The following is a 24,813-nucleotide window of genomic DNA, read 5'->3' on the forward strand; positions in this document are numbered from 1 at the left end:
TGATTCATTATTCTGGTAGATACTACTGGTTATGATATTCCTGGTAGATACTACTGGTTATGATTCATTATTCTGGTAGATACTACTGGTTATGATTCATTATTCCTGGTAGATACTACTGGTTATGATATTCCTGGTAGATACTACTGGTTATGATTCATTATTCTGGTAGATACTACTGGTTATGATTCATTATTCTGGTAGATACTACTGGTTATGTTTCATTATTCTTAGTAGATACTACTGGTTATGATATTCCTGGTAGATACTACTGGTTATGATTCATTATTCTGGTAGATACTACTGGTTATGTTTAATTATTCCTGGTAGATACTACTGGTTATGATTCATTATTTTGGTAGATACTACTGGTTATGATTCATTATTCTGGTAGATACTACTGGTTATGATTCATTATTCCTGGTAGATACTACTGGTTATGTTTCATTATTCTGGTAGATACTACTGGTTATGATTAATTATTCTGGTAGATACTACTGGTTATGATATTCCTGGTAGATACTACTGGTTATGATTCATTATTCTGGTAGATACTACTGGTTATGATTCATTATTCTGGTAGATACTACTGGTTATGTTTCATTATTCCTGGTAGATACTACTGGTTATGATTGCAGACAGAGCCCAGATAATGGGATGGTGCAATATTGAATTTGTCATATTTTGATAAGGTGCATGCATGGGGATGTCCACCGTCACCCAGAGATATGCCCATGCTGTAGAGATCCACCCAGCGGACAGAAACGTCAATGTTGTTGGCATAATACAGCTAGTGCTATCTAGACTTGCAGTGGCAAACACATCCATTACATTAGCAACCTAAATGTGAGATAAACTCAACTGAAGAGTCATAGCGAATGGAGACTTTTAACTTGAAAACGTGCAGGATACCTCTTTCTGGTTTCCCTGACTACCTTTTTTTCACTAGTCAAGTCAGTTAAGAACAACATCTTATTTTCAATGAAGGCCTACAGATCTGAACAGAGTCAGACCACAAAGCGACTTTTGTGCGTCTAAACCCGTCTTTCAGTGCAATCTTCGTATTTTGATAGCAAGAGTCGCATGTATGTGTCAAGTGTAGACACCGCATGTGACAGGGATTACCTATGCACATTCATTTGTGTAGATAAAACCTATCTAATATGCACATATTTGGATATAAGCGGATTTTCCACCCTTGAAGGGCCACAATAGTAGCAATGATGACGCTGGGGGTGGAGACTCGGTGCATTTGAAAATTAGAAGTGCTCTTGAATAGAATGCCCCCCTTTACTGAGACGCAGCATACGATTATGTAAGGTGCAATTTGTATGACCAATATGAAGGGAAAAAAACGACTGGATTTAAGCTGATGGGCCCCTCTTTAAGGGCTGCAAAATGAGCAGTGATGCTCCTCGGGGTTTACACTTTGTGGATTTGGAAAGTAGAAGTGCTCCTGACTAGAATGGAACTCTCTTTTAGTTTGACACAATGTTCAGGCAATTGTGTATGCTGCAATGAATAATAGAAGTACCCACACAAAAAACATTGTTGACCACTTCATATAGAAACACTTAAAATTATTATTTGTATGATAAGTAGTATAACATTTCGATAATTGTGCACATTATCCACCATTTTCCCCATCATTATTAATTGACAAAATATACAGGACAAGACTCTTATTCTGAAGGATTGCAAAAAAAAAATCCATGACCCGGAAGTACTTAGTTATTATTGCGTATTTCACAGCGGTAATGGCGCTAGGTTGCATGTTTTCAGCAGAAAGTGTGGGTCTAATAGGAATATGTAGTTTGAGCGTCTGAAATTTTGATTTGTACGTACAATGTCTAAACTACAGGTGTTGAGTGTGTTTATTAACGAGCGGCTAACAGCAGCGGCTGTAGATATATTTGGTTCGGCGGAGAAGACGTTAGCAGTGTACCGGGAGCGGCTGACAACAGCGGCGGTAGAGATATTTGTTGTGGTAGAAAAGACGGTAGCAGAGGTTCAGGGAGAGAACGACCGTCTACGGGGGCTTCTTCTGGATCATTTCGGGGCAGGTTTGTAGCCACCACTTACACCAAGTTGTCGAATAACAACATATTGTGTTTGCTGAATCACTAGCCGTGGACGTATCGTATTCACTACGAAGGTCAGGTAACTTAAGCTGTTTTGACCTAAAGTTTAATAGCTAACGTTAATTATCTAGCCTGGCTGACGCGACTCACGCTGAGATCCTATAGGCCTTTCTCTGCTGCGTTAACGCAGCTACTGTACACTACCGGCACAGATCGAACAAGGACTTGGCTAGTGATACAAGTGTGTATCGAAGGTCATTCTCCGGTAAAAACGTTTTACTGAAGTCTTCTAAACGAATATAGTAATGTTTTAACGACCTTTTTTCTTCTATCGTCTACACTTGATGCTAAGTAGCTAACGTTTGCAAAACTAACGTTTGTTAAATATTATAACTAAAAAAAGCTTAGCTTGCTAAGGCTAGGTATATACAATAAAATGTTATTTCCATTTGTTTTAACAGTTAACAATGCATTGTACCGTATATATACAAAAGTATGTTGACACCCCTATTTCAACTACACCCGTTGCTGACAGGTGTAACGTTATAAAGTCGAGCACACGGCCATGCAATCTCCGTAGACACACATTGGTAGTAGAATGGCCCGAGCTGAAGAGCAGGGTGGGTACAATTTGTGGAACGTTCCAAACAGGAAAGTACAAGGTTGCCAACAAACCCTACCCAGTATCTTATTCTGCCACGTTGTTTGTTGGCAACCTTGTTATTTACAACGTTTTTGGAACAGATTCCTGTTGGAACATTCCACAAATTATACCCACCCGAAGAGCACAGTGACTTTAAATGTGGCATCGTCATAGGATGCCACCTTTCCAACGAGTCAGTTAGTCACATTTCTGCCCTGCAAGAGCTGCCCCAGTCAATTGTAAATTATGTTATTGTGAAGTGGAAACGTCCCAGAAGATTGTTACCAGCCCCAATGCATAGTACATTTCGTCAGAGGCAGAGTAAAGGTCTGGGGCTGTTCTTCATGGTTCGGGCTAACCCCCTAGTTCCAGTGAAGGGAAATTTTAATGCTGCAGCACACAATGACATTCTAGACGATTCTGTGCTCCCAACTTTGTGGCAACATTTTGGGGAAGGCCCTTTCATGTTTCAGCATGACAATGCCCCTGTGCACAGAGCGAGGTCCTTATAGAAATGGTATGTCTATCGGTGTGGAAGAACCGGATTGGTCTGCACAGGGCCCTGGCCTCAACCCCATCTAACACCTTTGGGATGAATTGGAACGCCAACCTTGAGACAGTCTTAATCGCCCAACATCAGTCCCTGACATCACTAATCCTCTTGTGGCTGAATGGAAGAAGGTCCCTGCAGCAATGTTTCAAGTCTAGTGGAAAGCCTTCCCAGACGAGTGGAGGCTGTTATAGCAGCAATAGGGGGGGACCAACTCTATATTAATACCCATAATTTTGGAAAGAGTTGTTTGACGAGCAGGTGTCCACATACCGGTGGTCACGTAAACTAGCTATAATATTAGTGTTAGGGGTCAACATTGAAACTGTGGTTCTGGTGTTATACTTTGTATTTCATGTTATAGAGAAGCATCTCAGGAACACGCAACACACAACACACTTTCACGAGGTTAGGACTTACCATTGAGCGCCACAGGGGATGTGTTGTAAAACTTAGCAGTCAAACACGGAAATGGTTCCAATCGGTTTTCCACAATGCCTTTAATCCAATGTGTATTTATTTATTAACTTCAGATAAAGGCTGTTGTTTTGTGTAGGCTTTACCCTGTTTAAATTCATTGATCTTCAGATAAAGGCTGTTGTTTTGTGTAGGCTTTTACCCTGTTTAAATTCATTGTGTCAGAATGCACTGCTGTCTGTAGTAAAGCAATTCACAACTAACTTGACATGTTCTGTTGCAGATTCAAACCCAGATGAACTCACTGCAGAATGTATCCATAATCATTCATTAATAAAGCATATTTATATGACAAGAATGTACCTAGTCACCCATCAAACACCCGAACTCCAACAATTACATGGTTTTAAAGATATCTAAATGGTAAACAATGCATACATATGCCTTTTACACATAACATCTGAATTTAAGTAAACATTCAATGATTTATTCATCAATGCCACAAACCTGGGATATCGAAGAGCATTATATGAACTGTTCTATCTGAGAGCCCACGGGTTCTTCTGCTTGTCCATTATAGGAATTAGACCAGAACAAGTAACACAATGTAAAACAGCATATTGAGATTTTGGTGGGTGAGTTACAAATGAAACAGCTGGATGCGTGAGGTAGGGGTTAATAAAATACTAGGTCAACTCCAGCAGAATGAGAAACACTCATAACAGACTGAAAACAAGGAAACTATGCCTAAACACAGCTATATCAACACCCTTCTAGTCAATTGAACAGGTCCACGTTGCTGCTGTCTACTGTGAGCAGCACATTTACCACTGCATTTAGTCTGAACCCTAGAATAAACAGCAGGAGAAGGACCGCATTAAGACAGGTGACAAAAGTTGGCAAGAACAGGACACCACATGTTACTGAGTCTAGATGTTATCCAATCAGGAAATCAGGACAATAACAAGTGTAGGAAGCAGCATGGGGATCACTACAGCATACTACATCACTACAGCATTCTACATCACTACAGCATACTACATCACTACAGCATACTACATCACTACAGTAACGTATCTTTATGCTTTATGTAACACTTAAAGTTTGTTATATTTTAAAACAATTTAAGAAATTAACATGCAACTTTTATAGGAACTTAATATGCTAATTAGTACATAAGGAATTGGGGGGGGAAAAATCCAGTATGTTAGGCCCATTCATTTAAAGTTGGTCATATTAACATATACTGAGTACACAAAACACTAAGAACACATGCTCATATTTCGTTTGTCATTTCTCTAAAAACTTTCCGCCGACACTTGCGAATAAGGCCGGCCTTATTGATTGATGTTCTTTGAACGATTCGTGATTATTTTTGAGAAAATGCTTCACTTCGCCATTGCGTTAGTTCAGATTGCGGTGAATCGAATAATGAAACTCATTTCATGACGCTCCCGACAAAACTGTTTTTGTGCTGACGTTTCTACCATGTTAGAATTCTCTCTCTCATTATTACCATTGTCATGTTGTTGTTTTTGTCTGTTCACAAACACAACTTTCTGCAACAGAACCCTATATTACTGGCGTTCTGGATTCAGTTGAAAGTTGATCATGAAAGATTTGTTTAGACTAAAAAGTCTCATTCAAACAAAAAGCGAAATGACCCTCATTCCCTCTCCACCAAGCCAATGGGTGGTGGTCTCCTCTGAAGACATCAGTAGGGAGGATGTGAGTTCTGCGCTGGCCCGCTGTTGAACACTGAGAATGACTGTTTGCTTTGCTCTCCCAAGAGGACTGCCCAGTGATGTCAACATGCGCCCACGATCTCAGGTGAAATTGTCGGTAATCACCATTGAAAGGGTCTCCTATCACACTGTAGGCCTACAACATTTGGTTCCAAATCACCAATCAAAGTTATCGGTACCACATGTAACCATACGATTGGTTCATATTGATGTACTTATTTACACACAGGGAAATACAATACTGGTAAGATAATTTTCACATTGTAGTCTAATGATTTGACTTTAATCAGTGGTTTGTAGAGGACCCAGGCTGAATTGCTAGGCAACGCAAAGACCTCCTGCCCCGGGTAAAAAAATAAATGGACCATACAGTGTTCGGACAGGTCGACGGGACGATATGTCATTCCAGAGATTGATGTGTCATTCCAGGCATCTTCTCAATTACAGTGAGACCGGCAGTTATTTGCTTCACAATCACCAGCTGACAATTTCATGACCTCCACAGCCCTAAGCACGGCATAGAGAATTCAGAATGTGAAGTATTTTGAATTGTTATTCAGTATTTTTACTCCTTTCCTTCTCTACAGACCCCAAGCAGGTAACTCTCCCTGAAGAGGAGGTTCCCCCTAACCAGCAGCCGCACTGTGAGCAGGAGTGGAGCCCCAGTCTGAGGCAGGAGGACCCAGAGCCCACCCAGATTACAGAGGAACTCCGGACCAGTCAGGAGGAAGAGCAGCTTCAAAGACTTAGGTCTGCTTCCACAGAGGTCATACAGTTGATATTTATTCCTCCCTGTGTGGAAAGTGACTGTGATCAGGACAGCAAAAGGGACTCTCTACCCACCAATGCAACTGAACAGACCCAATCAGATGAAGAGCACTATAGTATCAGAGTATCAGAACCAACCAGTGACTCTCAGACGCTCTCTGTACTACATCCAGACTGTTCTGCAACTCCAAGTGAAATCATTGTAAGTATTGATGAGGAGGAGATTGAAGAATTACCGTCAGGGTCAAAGAGAACCCGGGACAAGAAAGGACAAAGCTCTCAAGTCTGCACTGAGGCCAAGACAACCAACGAGCAGAAAGCACCATTGAAGTGTCACACAAGCAAGAGGCGATACAAGTGTCCTGTGTGCAGTAAACTGTTTAAGGCACCAGTCAGTTTAAAAGTACATCAGAGAATTCACAAAGCAGAGAAGCGACACACATGTCCTTTCTGTGGAAAAGGCTTTAAATCACTAAATGGTCTACAACGGCACAAAAAAGTTCACACAGGGGAGAAAGCACCACAGCGGTGTTCTTTGTGCAGTGAATCCTTTCTTTGCACAGCTTCTTTAAAAGATCATCAGCGAATTCACACGGGTGAAAAAACACATCTGTGCAAAGAATGTGGCAAATCCTTCAGTGTCAAGACCGACTTCAACAAGCATATGAGCACTACTCACCCAGATGCAAAACCGTACAATTGTCCAGTGTGCAAGGAATGTTTCAACACACCAGGCTCTCTGAAAATACATGGGAAAACTCACGGAGCGAATCCATGCATCTGTCCTGTGTGTAATACATGCTTTAAGAGGCCACGCTACCTAAAGGAACACCAACAGAAGTTTCATGGTAGTGAGAAACCATACACGTGTGCGGTGTGCAGTAAAACCTTTTATAATGTAAGCCATTATAAAGTACATCAGAGAAATCACACAGGGGAGAAACCGTTCAAGTGTCCTGTGTGTATTAAAAGCTTTACTAGCTCAGGCCTGTTAAAAATACATCAGGTAATTCATACAGGTGAGAAACCACATAAGTGCAAAGAATGTGACAAATGCTTCTACCGCAAGGGACATCTGGTCAAGCATATGAGGACTCACACAGGGGAGAAACCATATGGTTGCCGTGAATGTGAGAAATGCTTCACTCAAAGGTCATCATTAAAAGACCATATGAGGATTCACACAGGGGAGAAACCGTTTTGTTGCACTGAATGTGAGAAACGCTTCACTCAAAGGGCAACATTAAACGTGCATATGAAGATTCACACAGGGGAGAAACCATATCAGTGTAAAGAATGTGACAAATCTTTCAGTCAAAAACATGAACTGAGAAAGCATATGAGAATTCACACGGGGGAGAAATCATACAAGTGCCCTCTTTGTGAAAAATGCTTTAAATCATTGGGTGGTCTGAAACAACACGAGCTGAATCACTCTGGAGAGAAACCATCATATCTATGCAGCGATTGTGGTAAAAGCTTCCGAACAATGAGTTACCTGAGGGTTCATATGAAGACTCACACAGAGAGCGAACCGGGGAGTCGGACAGAGAGCGAACCAGGGAGTCGGACAGAGAGCGAACCGGGGAGTCGGACAGAGAGCGAACCGGGGAGTCGGACAGATGGCGAATTGGGGAGTCACAAAAAAAGACTGCATATGTGTCCTGTATGTGGGAAAGGCTTTGCATATCCAAATGTTCTAAAAATCCACCAGAGAATTCACACTGGGGAGAAACCACATCAATGTCACATTTGCAACAAAAGATTCATTCAGAAATGTGATCTGACGAGACATATGAGGACACACACAGGGGAGAAAAGGAGAGAAAATCAATCAGAGAAACAGTTGTATCTTTGCAGTGATTGTGGCAAGTGCTTCCGGGAGAAACGTTATCTGAGAAAGCATATGAGAATTCACACAGAGAGAGATTCGGGAAATAAAACCGAGCGAGAGCTGCATAAGTGTCCTGTTTGTGGAAAAGGCTGTACGTCACTGAGTTATCTCAAAGACCACCAGGGAATTCACACCGGAGAGAAACCGTATCTGTGCACTGTTTGCGGTAAAAGCTTCACTTGGAAGGGAGTCCTTAGAGAACACATGAAGACTCACACAGGGGAGAAATCACATCAGTGCCATGTCTGCAGCAAAAGGTTCATTTATAGCAGAAAACTGTCACTTCATATGATGACTCACACAGGGGAGAAGCCATTTAAGTGTTCTGTATGTGGGAAAGGTTTTACATCATCGGGTGATCTGACACGCCACAAGCGAATTCACACTGGAGAGAAACCGTATCGCTGCAACGATTGCAACAAATGCTTTAGTCAGATAAGTTCCCTTAAATCACACATGAAGAATATTCACTAAACAACCGTGTCCATTGTGTAAAATGTCCGTTTTTGAAGATAAAGGCTTATTCAAACTGACACCTGTAAGTGAACATACCCCTCAGGTTTGATATTAACTGAATTATACTGTACTGTAGGCCCTCACTTTATGTGCTTTGTCACCTCTGGGTCTGCATGGCAAATTGCCCAGGAAAACACTAAAAGGCCATTCAGCCCTTCCTGACTATTGAAATGTGTGTTACTGATGCTGTTGCCTCCATGTTTGCTATCTCATAAACTTCCGAAGAGAACGTTGATGTCATCTATATGGATGTATGATCTGTGGTAACTTGTATCTGGACAGGGTGAACTTTAAGCTACTATGTGTTAAGTGATGTTTATTGTCCTTAGGAATTCTGCCTTATTTGGTTTCATTCCCCACACAAGCCGTTAGACTCTGACACCCTGTGGATTTTGGGCCTGGGTGATCAGGTTACTGTAACTTATGTTTGGATGGTTTGATTAAGTCACTTTGAAACGTTAGAAAGGGCCTTTTTTCTGTCTGTTCCTCATGTCCTAAACTCTACAGAAAAGCTATATGAACATGTTTTTATTGTAGGCTGCTCGGCCTGAGTGGATGCTTTGCCTTTTAACTGTAAGATCCCAGCCCCTCCATTTTTTTTTTTCTCTCACACACACCAGATAGGTGCAGTGAAATGTGTTGTTTAGTAGTACAGCACCCCTGGAGTAAATTAGGTTTAAGTGCCTTGCTCATGGGCAAAGACAGATTTTTCACCTTGTTGGCTCTGGTATTCAAAACAGCAACCTTTCGGTTACTGGCCCAATGCTCTGACCACCAGGCTACCTTGCCGCCCTTGTCATATGCCTTGTCACACTTGTAAATGCTTTATAACTTAAGCTTCATGCCTGTGAATCGTTAAAGTTTTTACAATGCAGTTAAATCTGTTTTCCTTTACCATTTTAATTCTGACATTTCTTGATTAGCCTATTACTGTAAAAACAATCTAAGTATATTCTTTATGGAATCAGATAATTCATTAAGATATAAATTGTGAAGTCTTATCACAGGTCGCATGTGAGATGTGTGTGTGTGTGTATATATATATATATATATATATATATATATATATATATATATATATATATATATATATATATGATCAGTATTATTTCACTACAGTCCAACGTCGTAACAAACCTGTATTATGTAATGGTTATTAACGTTCAATAAATGTTTTTGTAAGCTATTTTGTTTATTTATATATTTCTGTTTAAGATGGTAACTTTCTTTTGGAGTTGCAGGGTTTTTATCTACTCCAGCACTAACATGCTTCGGGATGGGTTATATTATGAAGAGTACATGTGCAGGTAAGATGTGACGCGTTTGCTCGTACACCATGCCACAGTGTGACACCATGCCACAGAGTGACACCATGCCACAGAGTGACACCATGCCACAGAGTGACACCATGCCACAGAGTGACACCATGCCACAGAGTGACACCATGCCACAGAGTGACACCATGCCACAGAGTGACACCATGCCACAGAGTGACACCATGCCACAGAGTGACACCATGCCACAGAGTGACACCATGCCACAGAGTGACACCATGCCACAGAGTGACACCATGCCACAGAGTGACACCATGCCACAGAGTGACACCATGCCACAGAGTGACACCATGCCACAGAGTGACACCATGCCACAGAGTGACACCATGCCACAGAGTGACACCATGCCACAGAGTGACACCATGCCACAGAGTGACACCATGCCACAGAGTGACACCATGCCACAGTGTGACACCATGCCACAGTGTGACACCATGCCACAGTGTGACACCATGCCACAGTGTGACACCATGCCACAGAGTGACACCATGCCACAGAGTGACACCATGCCACAGAGTGACACCATGCCACAGAGTGACACCATGCCACAGAGTGACACCATGCCACAGAGTGACACCATGCCACAGAGTGACACCATGCCACAGTGTGACACCATGCCACAGTGTGACACCATGCCACAGTGTGACACCATGCCACAGTGTGACACCATGCCACAGTGTGACACCATGCCACAGTGTGACACCATGCCACAGAGTGACACCATGCCACAGAGTGACACCATGCCACAGAGTGACACCATGCCACAGAGTGACACCATGCCACAGAGTGACACCATGCCACAGAGTGACACCATGCCACAGAGTGACACCATGCCACAGAGTGACACCATGCCACAGTGTGACACCATGTCAGTGTTCTACCTGTGAGTCCAGCTTCACTTGATGGAATGTAACCATCCCATCTTCACTGCAGCTCAGGACTCATGTTATAAATCACCAACATGTTTGTCTTATGAACTGGATTTCACCATGTGTCTGTGTTGTGTGAAGTATCTGTATGTAGGCTCCTGTCATGTAGAATTCACTGGTTTACAAATGCGTTTATTCATAAACAAACCCCAGAGTAAAAACAAACCCCAGAGTAAAAACAATAACAACAATTATGGATCGTCTTTATTAAAAGGAGGTAGTTTCAACAGGCAGAAAATGAATGGCGGCAGACCACTGTACACTTACCCAGTGCTAATCTTTAAGCCTTTCCCTAGCTCTTACACTAATCTCACTAAAGCTATCCCAAACCTTAACCTAACCCTTGTCCCAAACCTTAACTTAAACTCAACCCATTTAGACCCCTGATGGTTTTTTTTGTTTCCCAGTTGATTTCCACTTTGTTCAAATATGCCAGGAAATGACCCTCTGGTCCACTCCCTGTCTGCTAAACTCTGGGACAGTTTCCTGAACACAGATTAAGTCTTGGACTAGGATAATCTCTCTTGATCGTCCTACTCTAGGACAAGGTTCTATACAGTCTTGTATTTCTTATTAATGACAAATACGAAGAGTTCTGTGTGAAATGTAATAAAAAGTTAAATTCCACAAACTGCACGAACACAGCTACAAGATATCAGTATACAGTGGAAAGAAGAAGTAGGTGAATCTTTTTGGAATTACCTGGACTTCTACATAAATTGGTCATAAAATGTGATCTTCATTTAAGTCTCAACAATGGACAAACACAGTCTGCTTAAACTAATAACACACAATGATATGTTTTCATGTCTTTATTGAACACACCGTGTAAACATTCACAGTGCAGTATGGGAAAAGTATGTTTTAATAACTGGTTGACCCTCCTTTGGCAGCAATAACAACCAAATGTTTTCTGTTGTTGCGGATCAGACCTGCACAACGGTCAGGAGGAATTTTGGAAAATTACAACTGTTTCAATTCAGCAATATTCTTGGGTTGTCTGGTGTGAACCACTCTAGGTTATGCCACAGCATCTCAATCGGGTTGAGGTCAGGTCTCTGACTGGGCCACTCCAGAAGGCGTATTTTCTTCTGAAGCCGTTCTGTTGTTGATTGACTTCTGTGTTTTGGGTCGGTGACCTGTTGCATCACCCAACTTCTGTTGAGCTTCAATTGTTGGACAGAGCCTAACATTCTCCTGCAAAATGTCTTTATAAATTTAGAAATGCATTTTTCCGTCGACTATACCAAGCTGTCCAGGCCTTGAGACAGCAAAGCAGCCCCAAACCATGATGCTTCCTCCACCAGACTTTACAGTTGTGATGAGGTTTTGATGTTGGTGTGCTGTGCCTTTTTTTTTATCTCCACACATAGTGTTGTGTTCCTTCCAAAGAACTCAACTGTAGTTTCATCTGTCCACAGAATATTTTGTCAATAGCACTGTGGAACATCCAGATGCTCTTTTGCAAACTTCAGACAGCAGTGGCTTCTTCCGTGGTGTCCTCCCATGAACACCATTCTTGTTTAGTGTTTTACATATCGTAGACTCGTCAACAGAGATGTTAGCATGTTCCAGAGATTTCTGTAAGTCTTTAGCTGACACTCTAGGATTCTTCTTAACCTCATTGAGCGTTCTGCGCTGTGCTCTTGTAGTCATCTTTGCAGGACGGTTACTCCTAAGGAAAGTAGCAACAGTGATGAACTTTCTCCATTTCTCTTACCGTGGACTGACAAACGTCAAGGCTTTGAGATACTTTTGTAACCCTTTCCTGCTTTATGCAAGTCAACAATTCTTAATATTGGTTCTTCTGAAATCTCTTTTGTCCAAGCCATGGTTCACATCAGACAATGCTTCTTGTGAATAGCGAACTCAAATTTTGTGAGTATTTTTTTTTTATATGGCAAGGCAGCTCTAACCAACATCTCCAATCTCGTCTCAATGATTGTACTCCAGGTTAGCTGACTCCTGATTCCAATTAGCTTTTGGAGAAGTCATTAGCCTAGGGGTTGAAATACTTTTTCCAACCTTCACTGTGAATGTTTACATCTCTGAAAGAACATTTTATAGCGGTGTTTCTATGATTGTTTGCAGTGTTATTGATATCACTCTACCGATTCAGAACCATGTTCCCTGTCCTCAGGTGACAAAAAGCCGTGGATTGCGTACAGGTTCCAGTAACATGCTTTAAAAAATAAAATGTTGTCCCCCCCCTAGGCCTTATCATCATGCTGTCCCCCCCTAGGCCTTATCATCATGCTGTCCCCCCCCTAGGCCTTATCATCAAGCTGTCCCCCCTAGGCCTTATCATCAAGCTGTCCCCCCCTAGGCCTTATCATCAAGCTGCCCCCCCCCCCTAGGCCTATGCCTTATCATCAAGCTGTCCCCCCACAGGCCTATGCCTTATCATCAAGTTGTTCCTTCCAGTAGGTGGCAATGTAGAGGTTAATCCAGGCCCTGCAGTGCCTAGCTCCACTCCTATTCTCCAGGTGCTCTCTTTTGATGACTTCTGTAACTGTAAAAGCCTTGGTTTCATGCATGTTAACATTAGAAGCCTCCTCCCTAAGTTTGTTTTATTCACTGCTTTAACGTAGATATCATCTTAACCAACTTGCCCTCTAAATACACCTCTGCTGTTTTCAACCAAGACCTCAGCAATCACTGCCTCATTGCCTGCATCCGTAATGGGTCTGCGGTCAAACGACCTCCCCTCATCACTGTCAAACGCTCCCAGAAACACTTCAGCGAGCAGGCCTTTCATCACTGTGTTCGACTCTGTCAATCACCGCATCCTTATCGGCAGACTCAACAGCCTTGGTTTCTCAAATGAATGCTTCGCCTGGTTCACCAACTACTTCTCTGATAGAGTTCAGTGTTTTAAATCGGAAGGCCTGTTGTCCGGGCCTCTGGCAGTCATTATGGGGGTGCCACAGGGTTCAATTCTTGGGCCGACTCTCTTCTCTGTATACATCAATGACATCGCTCTTGCTGCTGGTAAGTCTCTGATCCACCTCTACGCAGACGACACCATTCGGTATACTTCTGGCCCTTCTTTGGACACTGTGTTAACTACCCTCCACACGAGCTTCAATGCCATACAACTCTCCTTCCGTGGCCTCCAACTGCTATGAAATACAAGTAAAGCTAAATGCATGCTCTTCAACCGATCGCTGCCTGCACCTGCCCGCCCGTCCAGCATCACTACTCTGGATGGTTTTGACTTAGAATATGTGGATAACTACAAATACCTAGGTGTCTGGTTAGACTGTAAACTCTCCTTCCAGACCCATATCAAACATCTCCAATCCAAAATTAAATCTAGAATTGGCTTCCTCTTTTGCAACAAAGCATCCTTCACTCAAGCTGCCAAACACACAATTGTAAAACTGATCATCCTCCCGATCCTTGACTTCGGCGATGTCATTTACAAAATAGCCTCCAACACTCTGCATCCAATTTATTGAGTAGTCTATCACGGTGCCATCCATTTTGTCACCAAAGCCCCTATACTACCCACCACTGTACGCTCTCGTTGACTGGCCCTCGCTTCATACTTGTCGCCAAGCCCCGCCTTATCAGCTCGCTGGTCACCATAGCAGCACCCACCCATAGCACGCACTCCAGCAGGTTCATCTCACTGGTCACCCCCAAAGCCAATGCCTCCTTTGGCCGCCTCTCTTTCCAATTCTCTGCTACCAATGACTGGAACGAACTACAAACATCACTGAAGCTGGAGACTCATATCTCCCTCATATCTTCCTCACTAGCTGTCAGAGCAGCTCACAGATCACTGCACCTGTACACAGCCCATCTGTAAATAGCCCAAACAACTACCTCATCCCCTACTGTATTTATTTATTTATCTTGCTCCTTTGCACCCCAGTATTTCTACTTTGCACATGAATCAACTGCACATATACCATTCCAGTGTTTTATTTGCTATATTGTAATTACTTTGCCACCATGGCCTATTTATTGCCTTACCTCCCTTCTCACCTCATTTGCACACATTGTATATAGACTTGTTTTTCTACTGTATTATTGACTGTATGTTTTTTACTCCATGTGTAACTCTGTGTTGTTGTATGTGTCGAACTGCTTTGCTTTATCTTGGCCAGGTCGCAGTTGTAAATGAGAACTTGTTCTCAACTAGCCTACCTGGTTAAATAAAAGGTGAAATAAAAAATAAAAAAGGTGAAGCTCCAGAACAGACAGACAACCAATGTTCCCTAAAAATAATTTAGGCACTGAGAAAATTTCAGGTCTGCAGAGCACAACTTGAATGTTGTTATAATTCTGTGCATATTCCAACTCGCGTTTACTGTGAACACTGAGGCTGTACCCACTTTTCGGTACAGTTTTAAGAGGCCAAGTAGGCTACTGGCTACTAAGCTTATTCAAACCTGTCTCAAAATACAACACTGCCCCTTTAGGACAAAAAAGCTCTACCTACTAACTCGCTTTTCAAAGATGTCTAGAAATGTACACTCTTGTCAGAAGCAATCACTCACCTATTGTTGACTATATAACAAACTGACCCTAGCCCCCCGACACAAACTACTGCAGCATAAATACTGGAGGCTGAGACAGGAGGGGTGAGGAGACACTGTGGCCCCATCCGATGATACCCCCGGACAGGGCCAAACAGGAAGGATATAACCCCACCCACTTTGCCAAAGCACAGCCCTCACACCACTAGAGGGATATCTTCAACCACCAACTTACCATCCTGAGACAAGGCCAAGTATAGCCCACAAAGATATCCGCCACAACCCAGACAGGGAGATCACATCAGTGACTCAACCCATTCAAGTGACACACCCCTCCCAGGGACGGCATTGAAGAGCACCAGTAAGCCAGTGACTCAGCCTCTGTAATAGGGTTAGAGGCAGAGAATCCCAGTGGAAAGAGGGGAACCGGCCAGGCAGAGACAGCAAGGGCGGTTCGTTGCTCGAGAGCCTTTCCGTTTACCTTCACACTCCTGGGCCAGACTACACTCATTCATATGACCCACTGAAGAGATGAGTCTTCAGTTAAGACTTAAAGGTTGAGACCGAGTTTGCGTCTCTCACATGGGTAGGCAGACCGTTCCATAAAAATGGAGCTCTATAGGAGAAAGCCCTGCCACCAGCTGTTAGCTTAGAAATTCTAGGGACAATTAGGAGGCCTGCGTCTTGTGACCGTAGCGTACGTGTAGGTATGTACGGCAGGACCAAATCAGAGAGATAGGTAGGAGTAAGCCCATGTAATTAAAAGGTCATTTACCACCTTCACAAGTGCAGTCTCAGTGCTATGATGGGGTCTAAAACCACACTGAAGCATTTTGTATACATTGTTTGTCTTCAGGAAGGCAGTGAGTTGCTGCGCAACAGCCTTTCTAAAATTTTGGAGAGGAATGGAAGATTCGATATAGGCCGATTTTAGTTTTGAAAATATTTTCTGGGTCAAGGTTTGTCTTTTTCAAGAGAGGCTTTATTACTGCCACTTTTAGTGAGTTTGGTACACATCCGGGGGATAGAGAGCTGTTTATTATGTTAAAAAATAGGAGGGCCAAGCACAGGAAGCAGCTCTTTCAGTAGTTTAGTTGGAGTAGGGTCCAGTATGCAGCTTGAAGGTTTAGAGGCCATGATTATTTTCATCATTGTGTCAAGAGATATAGAACTAAAACACGTGTCTCCCTTGATCCTAGGTCCTGGCAGAGTTGTGCAGACTCAGGCCAACTGAGCTTTGAAGGAATACGCAGATTTAAAGAGGAGTCCGTAATTTGCTTTCTAATAATCATGATCTTTTCCTCAGAAGTTCATGAATTTATTACTGCTGAAGGTAAAGTCATCCTCTCTTGGGTAATGCTGTGTTTTAGTTACTGTAGCTTTGCGACAGTATAAAAAAGGCATTTTGGATTGTTCTTATTTTCCTCAATTAATTTGGAAAAATAGGATGATCGAGCAGCAGTAAGGGCTCTTCGATACGGCACGGTACTGTCTTTCCAAGCTAGTCGGAAGACTTCCAGTTTGGTGTGGCGTCATTTCCGTTCCAATTTTCTGGAAGCTTGCTTCAGAGCTCGGGTATTTTCTGTATACCAGGGAGCTAGTTTCTTATGAGAAATGTTTTTAGGGGTGCAACTGCATCTAGGGTATTGCGCAAGGTTAAATTGAGTTCCTCAGTTTGGTGGTTAACTGATTTTTGTCCTCTGACATCCTTGGGTAGACAGAGGGAGTCTGGAAGGACATCTAGGAATCTTTGTGTTGTCTGTGAATTTAGAGCACGGCTTTTGATGTTCCTTGGTTGGGGTCTGAGCAGATTATTTGTTGCAATTGCAAACATAATAAAATGGTGGTTCGATTACAAAAAAACATTAGGATCCACAATATTTATTCCACGGGACAATAGTAGTTCCAGAGTATGACTGTGACAGTGAGTAGGTCCAGAGACATGTTGGACAAAACCGAGTCGATGATGGCTCCGAAAGCCTTTTGGAGTGGGTCTGTGGACTTTTCCACGTGAATATTAGTCACCAAAGATTAGAATATTATCTGCTATGACTACAAGGTCCGATTGGAATTCAGGGAACTCAATGAGGAACGCTGTATATGGCCCAGGAGGCCTGTAAACAGTAGCTATAAAAAGTGATTGAGTAGGCTGAATAGATTTCATGACTAGAAGCTCAAAATATGAAAATGTCATTTTTTTTTTTTGTAAATTGAAATTTGCTCTTGTAAATTTTAGCAACACCTCCGCCTTTGCGGGATGCATGGGGGATATGGTCACTAGTGTAGCCAGGTGGTGAGGCCTCATTTAACACAGTAAATTCATCAGGCTTAAGCCATGTTTCAGTCAGGCCAATCACATCAAGATTATGATCAGTGATTAGTTCATTGACTATAATTGCCTGATCAAGGCAGTTAACACACTGTTCCAAGGCCGTCATTGAATTTGTTCTTAACTGACTTGCCTAGTAAAATAAAGGTACAAAATATTAACAAAATGTACACATATGGATACATGCAGCTCTCGCTTTGATCTCAAAACAAGCGCATCTACTCACAACCGCACATGCTGTAAACACAGTCCAGTTCAAAGTGAATGGCACAGATCCATATATGGCAATGGTGTATTTGCATATAGACCTCCTGCAGCTCTGATTGTTTATGCTGCACAGGTCTGTACAGTACTGGCTGAGTCATGCGTGTCAATGCAATAGAATCATAGTTTGAGGCGTTCTGCCTACAACAAAATCCCTTGCATAGTTTTTGTTTCATTATGTTGCATTGAAAGTGGCTCATATTGTGTTGATTCGATCACAATTGCCACATTAAAGGTAAACGTTGATCGTGTTAACAGAGAACTCTAGAACAGTGGTCACAAACGTTATCTGAGTCTAGATCACTTTTTGAGTCAAATTTTTTAACTCCTATGCAACATTAACCAATTAAAGAGTGCCGTGTGATAACAAAGCTATGATACAATAATGCACAGGAGGCTGCTGAGGGGAGGACGGCTCATAATAATGGTTGGAATGGAGCGAATGGAATGGCATCAAATACACAGAAAGCATGTGTTTGATAACATTCCACCGATTCAGCTCCAGCCCTTACCACGAGCCCATCCTCCCCAGCTATGGTGCCACCAACCTCCTGTGAGTCACATGCTGCAGCACATTCTTACTTAATTGGAGATGTGGCACAAAGCAGAATAACATACTCAACTCTGAAATCGTCATACTAAAATAATGGGTACAGGGTTGAAAAAACAAGAGAATAATTTATAAGTCTTAGATTTGAAGTTGGGGGGGGGGGGAACAGCCACATCTTGCACCTGTTGAATAGCAGCAGTGACAGGATGTGTTCTTATAGGCCTTAGCTTTGAGCAATGAGCACCCTCCTGTGGCAACTAGTGTAATTACATTCGTGCTTGGAAGCAACAGCAACGAAACACAGAGAGAGAGAGCAGAGCAGAGCATTCGAGAGCAGGAGGGAGAATCGTCATAAACACTCTTCTCAGGGAGGGAGAAGCCCAGAGCTGGAGGGCAGGAAATGTTGGAGGTGACCGGGGTTGCATCCCATATGCCACCGTATTCCCTATATAGTGCACTACTTTTGATCAGAACCATTTGAGGATGCGCACAGAGATAGGGGCAGACCAGGGCAACTCTCTCTGTTTGCCAACACAGCCCATGGTCCTGTTTGTGATTATGGACCCTGGAGGTTTGTGGACACTAACTGACCAACTAACCTGTTGTTTTTTGTGTGTGTGTGTGTGTGTGTGTGTGTGTGTGTGTGTGTGTGAGAGTGAGTGAGAGAGAGACACAGACAGCGAGAGAGACACAGACAGAGAGCTATAGAGAGACTCACAGACAGAGAGAGAGAGAGAGAGAGACACGGAGAGAGAGAGAGAGACACGGAGAGAGAGAGAGAGACACAGACAGAGAGAGCTATAGGGAGACTCACAGACAGAGAGCTATAGAGAGACTCACAGACAGAGACAGAGACAATTGGCTATACTAAAACTCTTTAACATCATACTTAGCTCTGGCATCATCCCCAATATTTGGAACCAAGGACTGATCACCCCAATCCACAAAAGTGGAGACAAATTTGACCCCAATAACTACCGTGGAATATGTGTCAACAGTAACCTTGGGAAAATCCTCTGCATTATTATTAGCAGCAGACTCGTACATTTCCTCAATGAAAACAATGTACTGAGCAAATGTCAAATTGGCTTTTTACCAAATTACCGTACAACAGACCATGTATTCACCCTGCACAGCCTAATTGACAACCAAACAAACCAAAACAAAGGCAAAGTCTTCTCATGCTTTGTTGATTTCAAAAAAGCCTTCGACTCAATCTGGCATGAGGGTCTGCTATACAAACTGATGGAAAGTGGTGTTGGGGGTAAAACATATGACATTATAAAATCCATGTACACAAACAACAAGTGTGCGGTTAAAATTGGCAAAAAACACACATTTCTTCACACAGGGTCGTGGGGTTAGACATGGATGTAGCTTAAGCCCCACCCTCTTCAACATATATATCAACGAATTGGAGCGGGCACTAGAAAAGTCTGCAGCACCCGGCCTCCCCCTGCTAGAATCCGAAGTCAAATGTTTGCTGATGATCTGGTGCTTCTGTCCCCCACCAAGGAGGGCCTACAGCAGCACCTAGATCTTATGCACAGATTCTGTCAGACCTGGGCCCTGACAGTAAATCTCAGTAAGACCAAAATAATGGTGTTCCAAAAAAGGTCCAGTCACCAGGACCACAAATACAAATTCCATCTAGACACTGTTGCCCTAGAGCACACAAAAAACTATACATACCTTGGCCTAAACATCAGCGCCACAGGTAACTTCCACAAAGCTGTGAACGATCTGAGAGACAAGGCAAGAAGGGCATTCTATGCCATCAAAAGAAACATACATTTCAACATACCAATTAGGATTTGGCTAAAAATACTTGAATCAGTCATAGAGCCCATTGCCCTTTATGGTTGTGAGGTCTGGGGTCCGCTCACCAACCAAGACTTCACAAAATGGGACAAACACCAAATTGAGACTGCACGCAGAATTCTGCAAAAATATCCTCCGTGTACAACGTAAAACACCAAATAATGCATGCAGAGCAGAATTAGGCCGATACCCACTAATTATCAAAATCCAGAAAAGAGCCGTTAAATTCTACAACCACCTAAAAGGAAACGATTCACAAACCTTCCATAACAAAGCCATCACCTACAGAGAGATGAACCTGGAGAAGAGTCCCCTAAGCAAGCTGGTCCTGGGGCTCTGTTCACAAACACAAACACACCCTACAGAGCCGCAGGACAACAGCACAATTAGACTCAACCAAATCATGAGAAAACAAAAAGATAATTACTTAACACATTGGAAATAATTAACAAAAAAACAGAGCAAACTAGAATGCTATCTGGCCCTACACAGAGAGTACACAGCGGCAGAATACCTGACCACTGTGACTGACCCAAAATTAAGGAAAGCTTTGACTATGTACAGACTCAGTGAGCATAGCCTTGCTATTGAGAAAGGCCGCCGTAGGCAGACATGGCTCTCAAGAGAAGACCGGCTATGTGCACACTGCCCACAAAATGAGGTGGAAACTGAGCTGCACTTCCTAACCTCCTGCCCAATGTATGACCATATTAGAGAGACATATTTCCCCCAGATTACACAGATCCACAAAGAATTCGAAAACAAATCCAATTTTGAAAAACTCCCATATCTACTGGGTGAAATTCCACAGTGTGCCATCACAGCAGCAAGATTTGTGACCTGTTGCCACGAGAAAAGGGCAACCAGTGAAGAACAAACATCATATTTATGCTTATTTATTTTATCTTGTGTCCTTTAACTATTTGTACATTGTGTGTGTGTGTGTGTGTGTGTGTATATGTGTATGTATATATATATATATATATAATATGACATTTGTAATGTCTTTACTGTTTTGAAACTTCTGTATGTGTAATGTTTACTGTTAATTTTTGTTGTTTTTCACTTTATATATTCACTTTGTATGTTGTCTACCTCACTTGCTTTGGCAATGTTAACACATGTTTCCCATGCCAATAAAGCCCTTGAATTGAATTGTAATTGAGAGAGAGAGCTATAGAGAGACTCACAGAGAGAGAGACCTAAGAGAGACTCACAGAGAGAGAGAGCTATAGAGAGACTCACAGAGAGAGCGAGCTACAGAGAGACTCACAGACAGACAGACAGACAGACAGACAGACAGAGAGAGAGAGACAGACAGACAGAGAGAGCTAGAGCACAGACATAGAGAGAGAGACAGACAGAGAGAGAGAGAGCAAAATGAGGTAGAGCTGAGACCTCCTGCCCAGACAGAGACATATTTCCCCCAGATCACACAGATCCACAAAGAAGAAAACATATCCAATTTTGAAAAACTCCCATACCTAGACAGAGAGAGCCATCACAGCAGAGATTTGTGACCTGTTGCCAGAGAAAAGGGCAACCAGTGAAGAACAAACACCATTGACCCATATTTATGCTTATTTATTTTATCTTGTGTCCTTTAATTAGACAGTATATATGATAATAGACATTTGTAATGTCAGAAACAGTAGTAATGTTTACTGTTAATTTTTGAGCTATCACTTTGAGAGACTCACAGACAGACAATAAAGAAGAGATTGATTGAGAGGGCTATAGAGAGACTCACAGACAGAGAGAGAGAGAGACAGAGAGAGCTATAGAGAGACTCACAGACAGAGAGAGAGAGAGCTATAGAGAGACTCACAGACAGAGAGAGAGAGGGCTATAGAGAGACTCACAGACAGAGAGAGAGAGAGAGAGAGAGCTATAGAGAGACTCACAGAGAGTGTTGTGCAGTGTTTCTCTCTGTCACTGCTCCAGCAGCATACTTCCCCAGCGCCTGGATACAGACCACACAGACAGGACCTGATTCCCATCGTCAGGACAATGGCCGCCCAGCAGCCAATCAGGGCTCTAGAAGACCCGTTCTGCAAGCTGATTGGCTGCCTGGCCCGAAGCCTGTTGTGGAATGCCCATCCTTAACCCTTTCACTACCACACACATTTCACTGCCTCTTCTCAGCAAACCATCTTTGTCACAAATCTTATTTCCTTTCAGAGCCATATACATATGTAGTTGACTCCTTTTCCTTATGATGTGATATGCTGTGCCTACACTGCAGCAAATTCAGGAAGTAGTGCCAATAGCATCTCAAACCTTATCACTGTGTTGGAAAGTCCAACATCTTAGCGATTAGGACCAAATCTCTGGATAAGGTGGCTAGGTGATGTCCTCCATATGCTACAGTATTATAATGAGTGTACATGTAGCCTTCTATCTATACCCAGTCCTGTTAGGTGACTGTTTGCAAAAAAACAACTGAAATATCACATTTACATACAGTTGAGATCGGAAGTTTACACTTACTTAGGTTGGAGTCATTAAAACTCGTTTTTCAACCACTCCACAAATATCTTGTTAACAAACTATAGTTTTGGCAAGTCGGTTAGGACATCTACTTTTTGCATGACACAAGTAATTTTTCCAACAATTGTTTACAGACAGATTAGTTCACTTATAATTCACTGTATCACAAATCCAGTCGGTCAGAAGTTTACATACACTAAGTTGACTGTGCCTTTAAACAACTTGGAAAATTCCAGAAAATTATGTCATGGCTTTAGAAGCTTCTGATATGCTAATTGACATCATTTGAGTCAATTGGAGGTGTACCTGTGGATGTATTTCAAGGCCTACCTTCAAACTCAGTGGCTCTTTGCTTGACAAAATTGAAGAACTCCACAAGGCTGGTTCATCCTTGGGAGTAATTTCCAAATGCCTGAAGGTACCACGTTCATCTGTACAAACAATAGTATGCAAGTATAAACACCATGGGACGATGCAGCCGTCATACCGCTCAGGAAGGAGACCAGTTCTGTCTTCTAGAGATGACCTTACTTTGGTGTGAAAAGTGAAAATCAATCCCAGAACAACAGCAAAGGACCTTGTGAAAATGCTCAGCAAGGAATAAGCCACTGCTCCAAAACCGCCATAAAAAATCCAGACTACGGTTTACAACTGCACATGGGCACAAAGATCGTACTTTTTGGAGAAATGTCCTCTGGTCTGATGAAACAAAAATAGAACTGTTTGGCCATAATGTCCATCGCTATGTGTGGAGGAAATAGGGGGAGGCTTGCAAGCCGAAGAAACCATCCCAACCGTGAAGCACGGGGGTGGCAGCATCATGTTGTTGGGTGCTTTTCTGCAGGAGGGTCTGGTGCACTTCACAAAATAGATGGCATCATGAGGGAGGAAAATTATGTGGATATATTGAAACAACATCTCAAGACATCAGTCAGGAAGTTGAACCAAGGAGGCCTACAAACCTGACTCAGTTACACCAGCTCTGTCAGGAAGAATGGGCCAAAATTCACCCAACTTATTGTGGGAAGCTTGTGGAAGGCTACCCAAAATGTTTGACCCAAGTTAAACAATTTAAAGGCAATGCTATCAAATACGAATTTAGTGTATGTAATCTTCTGACCCACTGGGAATGTAATGAAAGAAATAAAAGCTGATATAAATCATTCTCTCTACTATTATTCTGACATTTCACATTCTTCAAATAAAGTGGTGATCCTAACTGGGGGTGCAGGGTAGCCTAGTGGTTAGAGCGTTGGACTAGTAACCAGAAGGTTTCAAGTTCAAACCCCTGAGTTGACAAGGTACAAATCTGTCGTTCTGCCCCTGAACAGGCAGTTAACCCACTGTTCCTAGGCCGTCATTGAAAATAAGAATTTGTTCTTAACTGACTTGCCTAGTTAAATAAAGGTAAAAGAAAAAAGAAAACTGACCTAAGACAGGGAATATTTACTTGGATTAAATGTCAGGAATTGTGAAAAACTAGTTAAATATATTTGGCTTCAACTGTAAGTAATTCAGAGCCTTTACTTTGTTAAAGCACCTTTGACAGTGATTACAGCCTAGAGTCTTCTTGGGTATAACGCTACAAGCTTGGCAAAGCTGTATTTGGGGTGTTTCTCCCATTGCTCTCTGGAGATCCTCTCAAGCTCGGTCAGGTTGGATGGGGAGCATCGCTGCACAGCTATGTTCAGCTATGTCTCTCCAGAGATGTTCGATTGGGTTGAATTCCGGGCTCTGGGTGGGCCTCTGAATAACATTCAGAGATTCGTCCTGGAGCCACTCATGTGTTCCCTTGGCTGTGTACTTAGAGTCGTTGTCCTGTTGGAAGGTGAACCTTCGCCCAAGTCTGAGGTCCTGAGTGCTCTGGAGCAGATTTTCATCCTTATGTACTTTGCCCATTCATCTTTCCCTCTATGCTGACTAATCTTCCAGTTCCTGCAGCTGAAACACATCCCCACAGCATGATGCTGCCACCACCATGCTTCACCGTAGGGA

The 24,813-nt window shown here is 42.6% G+C and overlaps 1 protein-coding gene across 1 annotated transcript; it reads left to right on the forward strand.

The window, feature by feature from the left end:
- The first annotated feature begins 1,742 nt into the window (after positions 1 to 1,742).
- On the forward strand, positions 1,743 to 9,679 carry LOC118384903 (zinc finger protein 665-like). The gene is made up of 2 exons (XM_035771597.2): positions 1,743 to 2,063; positions 6,024 to 9,679. Exons 1-2 carry the CDS (start codon positions 1,847 to 1,849, stop codon positions 8,570 to 8,572), a joined length of 2,766 nt encoding a protein of 921 aa, XP_035627490.1. The 5' UTR covers positions 1,743 to 1,846; the 3' UTR covers positions 8,573 to 9,679.
- Positions 9,680 to 24,813: the final 15,134 nt, after the last annotated feature.

This window comes from Oncorhynchus keta, chromosome 6 (assembly GCF_023373465.1).
Source record: "Oncorhynchus keta strain PuntledgeMale-10-30-2019 chromosome 6, Oket_V2, whole genome shotgun sequence".
Classification (NCBI taxonomy): domain Eukaryota; kingdom Metazoa; phylum Chordata; class Actinopteri; order Salmoniformes; family Salmonidae; genus Oncorhynchus; species Oncorhynchus keta.

Coding starts and splice junctions, on each gene's coding strand:
- LOC118384903 (XM_035771597.2), top strand. CDS start 1,847: ATGTCTAAACTACAGGTGTTGAGTGTGTTTATTAACGAGCGGCTAACA. Junction 2,064..6,023: donor TCTGGATCATTTCGGGGCAG/GTTTGTAGCCAC, acceptor CCTTCTCTACAG/ACCCCAAGCAGGTAACTCTC.